At 38.9% G+C, this 8,038-nt stretch overlaps 1 protein-coding gene across 1 annotated transcript in view; it reads right to left on the minus strand.

Annotated features, from left to right (window-relative positions):
- The window catches only part of ccbe1 (collagen and calcium binding EGF domains 1), a 40,499-nt gene extending 37,411 nt beyond the window's left edge, over positions 1-3,088 (minus strand). Inside the window, exons 1-2 of the mRNA XM_014006450.1 lie at positions 2,796-3,088; positions 2,640-2,720 (exon numbers count right to left, since the gene is read on the minus strand). Of these exons, the coding sequence (XP_013861904.1) occupies positions 2,640-2,720; positions 2,796-2,899 (185 nt within the window). The 5' untranslated portion in view covers positions 2,900-3,088. The remainder of the gene's footprint in view (positions 1-2,639; positions 2,721-2,795) is intronic.
- Positions 3,089-8,038: the final 4,950 nt, after the last annotated feature.

The raw sequence follows: 8,038 nt of genomic DNA on the forward strand, positions 1-8,038 counted from the left end.
CACACACACACACACACACACACACACACACACACACACACACACACACACACACATACACGTCTCTTGCCTTTGGTGGCAGGCCATAATTAATTATTTAAGCTAATTACACAGAACAAATTACTAGCAGATTAAAAACTAATACCGATTGCTGCCTTTTTCATGTTAATCGTGAGTTTTAGTGCCATTTAAAATTAAAACCCAAAGAGCAGCAACTTCATCACAAACAGTTCTTTCAGCAGGGTGAAGAAAAACTGTTTTTACAGTAACAATCCAAAATGTGCACTGATATGTTGGCCGGCTAATGGATGCCATAAGTTTATACATATTTTCAACAGCCCAACTCTGCCAGCTTTAAATCATGCTTGGTTCCCTGTGAACGTCTCATCTCTGCCGGAGGGATATTAGCCTGGGCATTATACTGCTTTTAAAGAAACATTCAAATTACACGTTTCTCAAATTTAAGTCGAGCCATCTTTTACAGCTTTGGTGCCTTTAATAAAACCTCTTTAGTGGCCACAAAGGGGTTGATCTCCACACACTGTGCAGGTGAACTGAATGCACCCAGGGGATGTGGCATTGGCCCGTAGCTGGAGCAGTTTTTCTTCTTTAAACAAACAGTGTGGGGAAGCCAGTAACCATAAACCAACATCATTATGTGAAGAGTGTGTTTAAGATTGGAAGATCAAACAGGATGTCAATGAACCACAGCCAGAAGTTTGTTAAACTATGCAAAACAGGGAAAAAAAACTTTCAAGGTCTACACTCGGACAAATTCTTGGATGAGATAAGCAAACACGTCATTTAGTTTTCAATACTTTCGCTCAAACAGGAGAAACAGAAACAGACTGGCTACAAATTAAGATCTTTGACACATGTTTGAAATGAGCTTCCTAAAGAAGTCGTGTGATTTTGTTTCCCAAGCGACAGCACACGTCCCATCAACATAAATCACAATGTGCCAGTAAACAGAGCGTCACACAGTCCATGGCATTTGAGCTTTTATCGTTTGTTCCAGACAAGGACATTAAAAGCATCCCCAAAAACATCCAATCAAAGCAAAGAGCTGCATGGGGATGATTCAGTAGCACTGATTCAAAGTTCTGCAGACTTGATTTTCAGTCAGGAAAAACCGAAAACACGTGTTTGACTTTGTTGCTTTATACAAAACCCACACTGTAGGGATGTTGACATTTCGTCAGCAGCTGCTGCCATTTTCTTCCCAAACTGCTCCAGATTTTGCAACGCTGCTCTGTGCGTTTGCTTGTAATTTCCTCCTGCTTCATTATTTCTACAAATTTCAACAAATCGGGCTGCCGTCAGGTAGTTAGCTACAGCCTCGTCTTTGAGTTTTTAATTTTTGTTGATGCATTTTGAAGAGACAATTTTTTGAAAAGAGGATCAAAGTAAATCACCCGAGTTTTTCTTGTGACCCCTTAAAGAGATAAGCTGCCATGAAGAACATTATTTTATCTGCCCTTATTCCAAATTTGATAATGATTTGAAACGTCGAAGTACGTTTTTTTTTTAATCCGGAGTAGCGCTTGTTAGCAAAGTGTGTTGATGCACGTCTTCGTCACTTGACACATTTCACACGCTGTCATTGGTTGAGGAGCTTTGTTTACAAAACAGATGTCCACATGGTTTTTAAATTGTTTTAATGTCCTTACTTTCTAAGACACATTAAGTTGATTTGATGCTACAGTTTGCCTTGTAATGTTATTTTGTACCTTTTCTGCTACTTTTGAATTGGCTATTATTAAGTTTTATTAGTTTTTTTTAGGATACAAGATGCTTCCTACAAAAACCAGAATGGGAATCTTTTCCTAAAATTTCACGGTGATATCTTGAACACTGAGGAAGTTATGAGCAAAATTAGAAAACAGCAAGGTGAAATGGTCACCTTGGTTCTGCTGTGAACTGCAGCAAGAAAACATGAGCTGATTTCACCTAAACAAACATAAATAACTTCCCTCATACTTCAGATAATCACATGATTTTGGTGTTATTTTGTAGGGTTTGAAATGTTCATTTGGAATCCGCTGTCAGATTTAATATTGGTGTAGGATTAAAAATGTATCCACATCCCTACACACTGTTTGTCCCATGGGACTACTTGTTACCTTTTCCACAGAGCCTCATGCACTGTGGACGGATTAACACAATTTAATTCAAAGTGTCTGACAGGACCTCTGCAGCGAGTCAACACCGTGTCCACTGTATCTGAACACTGTCATCATTTAGGTCAATAACAAAGAATAAGCCAGTGGAGGCTTACACATACAGTAGATGGTGAGAAAACACTAAGGATAAATACAACTCTCTTACTAGTTATTAGAAAATTCCCACATTAGCTCACATATACTGAGATATATATAAAAAGGCAAAGATGTGACTAATTCCTGGAAAGCAATCACGTGTAAATAGAAAGGTAAAGTTTGTAAGGTTAGTAAAGTTTGTTGTTGTTTAGAAGTAGGCTACAACAGTAATTGTATGCATGTGCTTTTTCCCAGCAAAAATGTGCTCAATGAATTTCTATTTAATTATTGATTGCAGCTTTTTTTTTTAAATTGAACTCAGACTCTGAACCCACTGGACTGCTAATCTATCTAATTAGGTAATAAATAAACCTGTTGTACCTGTAACACGTTGTGACTTCTCCAGTCGACTTCACGCAGGGGTACTTTGTGGTGGAGATGTTATTTTCAGAGCACTTCTCTCTGTAAAAGATGAGGATATCTGAAGCGTGTTCAGGGTTTAAAGCACTTGTCATGGTTTTTTATGAGATGAATTACCCTTCACTGACATCCTCCTGCTGGTAGGACCACAGCAGAGCTCCGGAGAAGCACATGCAGGTGACGGTGAGCAGCAGGGGACTCCTGTTGGCTCTCAGCAGCATCACGTCGCTCGGTCCGTCCACACACTCGAAGCGAACGACCTCTTCCACACTGCTTCCACTTCAGCAAAATAAAGTTAGGAAGCTGCAGGAACACAGACCCTCCCATTCTCCACGAGCTGCTGTGAACCCACCGACTACAAATTTAAAAAAAGGGAAAAAAGCTGTCACTTGTGTCACTCAGAAACTCAAACACTGCTACATTCCGTGCAAAACCTATGTCAGAAAATAGATAACATTTCACCCATTTATTATTTATTTACTTATTGACGCAATAAAGTTCTCAAAAAGTAAACAAACCTTTCAGCTGGTCAGATGCGTGACGTTCAAAATTAAAAGCGCGAGCTCCTGTTGCCGCACGCACGCGCAGTTGGAATTTTCGAGCTTTTTGAGCTTTGCTGCCCCCGTGTGGCCGAAAAAGAAATAACAACTTCCACACACAAACAGGAGACTGTTTTCTAATAGCTTTCTTATTTAGAGTTTATTTACATTTGTTGCTTTCATTTATGATTTGGTGAAAAACATATGAAATGAACAATATAAGACACAAAAGTCTGGTAAATGAATAGATGACAACACAAGTACTGCAAAATATAGGGCATAAACAGACGTGCACACACATTTTAGATACAAAAGTACCATATACTTATGCCAAATAGCTAAAATTAAAGAACAACATGACAAATGTATTGCACATCTGCAAGAAGCACCTCATGACAAACACATAAAAGCCTAAATCATGTTTGTGGTTGGTGCTTGTTGTGTTTATCTGAATGTTTCTGAATTGAGGGAGACAAACGAGATGTCTTTGCACAGGGGCCTGATTGATCTGCAATCCACCCATGCAACTATTGCAATCAGCTTCATCAGTTTTAAGTCGGTGCATTCAGTACCTTGGAAACTTTCTCTCGAACTTTATCAGAAATAATTTTATGAGTTCAATGCTTTTAGTTTTTTCAGCATGTCAACATTTTGACAGCTTTGTTTGTGAGAGCAGTGAGCCATTTTAAGAAGCGGGACTTTTTTGTTGAAGATAATAAGCAGAATGATCTCTTGAACCACATTTTCATAAGGTTTTGTTCCTTCTTAAACGTTTCCCAAACACTGTTAATTGTGTAGAAAAGATTTGAATCCAATGATTGAGGCTCTTTCAAAACATTTCATCAATTCAAACAAAACGTTTCTTCATACACTATTTTTTAAAATATGTCACATGTTGTAAACAATGCAAAAAATGCATACTAGCAGCATATTAGCTTGACTATTTACAAGTTTTCATGTATACTAAAATAACTAATGGAACATTTTTCAAACATTTGCTAAAATGGCAATGTGATGGATTATTTAATAAAATGATTTATTAGCATTTTATTGAATAAATAACTATAACAGTTCAAAGTGCATTTATATAACTTTGCAGTGATTTAACTGAAGATGTGCTGATAAGTCTAGAGAAAAACGACTGTCTTACTGTGTCAGAACAGCAGGGATTAACATGGGCTCAGTCATCACAAACAAAAACTTAACACCAAATTGAAAGAGAATAACTAAGTTTGTGATTTAACTATTCATTTAAAAGAAAAACTACGTCCTGCAGGACAAACATGAACTATTTATAGTCTGGCTTTGGTAGCACACCATGTGTTTTGTTATGTCATGTTTGAACATAACTGATTATGTGGCCCAATCTTATAAAATAAAGCAACAATTATCTATTTTATTTTTTTGGCTGAACAGGCTGAGCACATTCTTACCCCTACATTCAATGGGTCAAATCATCTAGAAAGATTAGGCCTAATCTGAACACCTGCGTTGTTTACCTGTCTCTGAAGAAGTGAGAAGTTATCCAGTTTCTCAGAAAGGCAGGGTGAGTTTACAATACATTGGACTACGAGGTGGTGTATAGGAGACTGTAAAAGATACCAACCCCCTCCCCCATGAAACAAGAGGACCAGGGTGTCCCTTACATCCACCAAGACCGCTTTTCTCCCCGTGTGGGGTCAGTCAGCTATGATTAAACCTAATTCAGGACATTAGTGACACAACATCAGTCAGAGTGTATATCCAGGAGAAAGGTGATAAAATATTTCCAATTACCACAATACGTCTTTGTACAACGCTGGGAATTGTGGCCTTTCTAGTATCGCTCGGCAGAAAATGACACCTCGAGCCTGCCTCAAAGGGATCTGCTCAGGCGTGACCCTTTCAGTTGGAAGGGAAAGCAGTGTTTCATCGCTCGGCTGGCTTCATTACAGCAAAACCTCTCCTGCACCGCTCAGGTCTGAGGGTGCAGTTCACTTCCCAGCCACCTGATGGCCCTTTCAGCCAAGAGATTTAGGACCCCCACCCCCCAGCACACACCTCACCCTTTTTTTGCCACTATCGTCATCATTGCCCACAAAATGGATGACAGCTTTTAGAAATACCAGCGTGCGTCACGACTGTGAGGTGCACACGCTGTGCCATTTACGTTCCACCTGTTCTGATACCTCAGCAGCCTGAGAGTCAGAGAAACACTGCATTGGTACAAGTGGAGGGCTGGACCCTCACACTGCAGGAGCAAAACACCTGCTGTCATTTACACTGTATAGATCCAAACCTTTACCTCTGACTTTTAGCAGGGGTCACTATGTTTCAAGAAAAAACATTTCAGATGTTCTTCACAGTTGTGTTCAAAGTGACATTTTACTACATGACATCGGTTTCCAGTCTTGAAAAAGCCTGTTTTTCTGTACTCACTATCATGAACGACGAGGGTTCGAATTTTTGCTAGTGGATGTGTTTGTTTATGTATGTTAGCAAAATATCTCATGAATCAACTCAGCCCACTTTATGAGCTAAAATTGTGTGTGAAATAGATGAGTATTGAGCATAACTTATTGCACAGCATCTTGCTTAAAACCTTGGCATTGACTGTTGGTGTCAACCTTGTTTGTCTGTTAGCAAAATATCCCTCGAGCCACAAGACACGTTTTATTAAACGTCTCAGAAAGTAATCACTGGGTTGATGTCTACAGGTGATTAACTTTTGGCCTTAACCACATGTAATACAGCTGCTACATTCAACTCAACTTAGAAAACACAAAAATGGCTAAAACTCTATTTTACAGATACTGATCTGAAATTTTGCACATTTGAATATAACATTGCACAAAAAGAAACAATGCGTAGGTCCTCTGGATGGGTTCTTCTTTAGTGAAACGTTTCGTCTCTCCTCCATGAGACTTCTTCAGTCTGATGAGTTTCAGTTGAAACTCAGCCTTATAAGCACTGCCTCCATATGGACAAACAGGTTAGTCACATGCAAAAGAGGGCAATCGCATAGCTCTATTTAGTCCCATGCAAAAGAGGGCTAACTTATTACTCAACATCTTTGATGATGAGTGAACTCTGTTTGTCTTTTAGCAAAATATCTCATGAACCAGTAAAATGTTCAGATAGTGATTATGAACAGTAAAACTGACTAACAATTTGAAGACAAACATATTCAAGATGGCCGCCACAGTCATTGGGTTTTAGTTTACAAAAATGGTTTTAATTATATTATTTTTAATTATTAAATATGGTTTTATGATGCTGAATTTTATAAGTACCGATCTAAATGTTGGCGTGGTGGTAGCTGAGAGTCATTCACAATATTTCAAGCGTTAAACCATGCAATACATTTGTTCATTATGTTGTTTTCAACATAGCTGTAACTCAAGATCGTTTTAGTTTTCAAAATGACAAAAGATAGCAGCTGAGGTGCATTCCCGAAAGAACTGCTAGTTTTAGCTGGACTAAGTCATGGCCCTACAACAGCTTTAAGCTTTTCCTGGCCTTAAACCATTATTCTCCTACTTAACACGACAGGCACGCAATTAATCTACACAATTAGGATGGCGAACGTTTCAAAATGAAATCAGGCTGAGAAAAAAAAAAACAATTAAAGAAGAGAGGATGCAGCAGGCAGGTTTTGTGCGGCTGTAAACAAACTGTGTGGGAGTGGACGTTGGCTGTTTTTCTTGATTAAGGCGCTCATTGAGATCTCTGCGTGAATGCTGAGCTGGTGTGGGGGAAAGGTGGAAATGATTCCACCTGATGCGATTAGATCAGGAGCTGCACGGCACCCAATTGACTCAATATTAGCCAAGAGGAAACCTCATGACAAATGTTCTTGTACACTCGTGAGCTGGGCAATTAGAAATCGAGCCGTGGAAAACGATCCAGTGTCTTGTGGGTTGTTGACATTGACACAAATCTTTTTTTATATTCATGATCCTCATCATGCAGGGCCGAGTCCTGTACAAGAAATATATACTTCTATCTCCTAAATGCTTCTACTTTTTTCTTTTTCCTTTTTTTTTTTTGCACACATGGGATGACAATGGGAACCCTCCTCACTGTCTTTTCCTCCCTTAGCGGCGCAGCACTGCAGTGCTCGTCTGCACATGCTCAGAGAGACGGAGGGAGAGCCACAGCAAGTTGGAGCTCCCTAAAAATATTAGCAGCCCTGCATCAGACATTTATGCAGACCTGCAAGCAAACAGAAACTGTCAAGCTGAAGAGGAATAGCTTAAAATGCTGCTGATGTGGACACATGCACACCTACAGGAAAGAACTTAGTCTCTTTAAAATAATGTTTTTTCAAAAGCTGTCTGTCTCAAGGTCACTCTGTCTTTCTCAGGCTCAGTCTGCTCAGCACAGAATGACACATCATTTTTAAGACCTTAATACACCTCTATTACTTCTTACTAGATCTTGCTGCAAGGTAATTTAATTTCTGAATTTATAGTGTGTGTGTCCTAAATCAGTAGCAATAGTCTGCTGTCAGCTTCGACCGCTAATTTTCCAAAAGACAAACCAACTTTCCACAATCCTTGTAATTATTTACTTCAAATACATGGTCAGAATCTGTCATTCTTAGAATTTAGTTTCATTTGACTCAGAAACTGTAGTAGCTGAAGTCAGACTATGTGCTTTTTGTTCTAGAAACCAATGAAAACTGCACTTGTATCAGCCCAAATTGTATTTTATGTCCTTGAGTAAAAGCACAATTCTGAAAAAGTTAGGATCTTGGATACATTAAAAAAAGCAATGGTTTGCAAATAACAACAATTATTTCAACTCAAATTGTATTTTATGTCCTTGAGTAAAAGCACA

Source organism: Austrofundulus limnaeus, unplaced genomic scaffold, assembly GCF_001266775.1.
Source record: "Austrofundulus limnaeus strain Quisiro unplaced genomic scaffold, Austrofundulus_limnaeus-1.0 Scaffold36, whole genome shotgun sequence".
Classification (NCBI taxonomy): domain Eukaryota; kingdom Metazoa; phylum Chordata; class Actinopteri; order Cyprinodontiformes; family Rivulidae; genus Austrofundulus; species Austrofundulus limnaeus.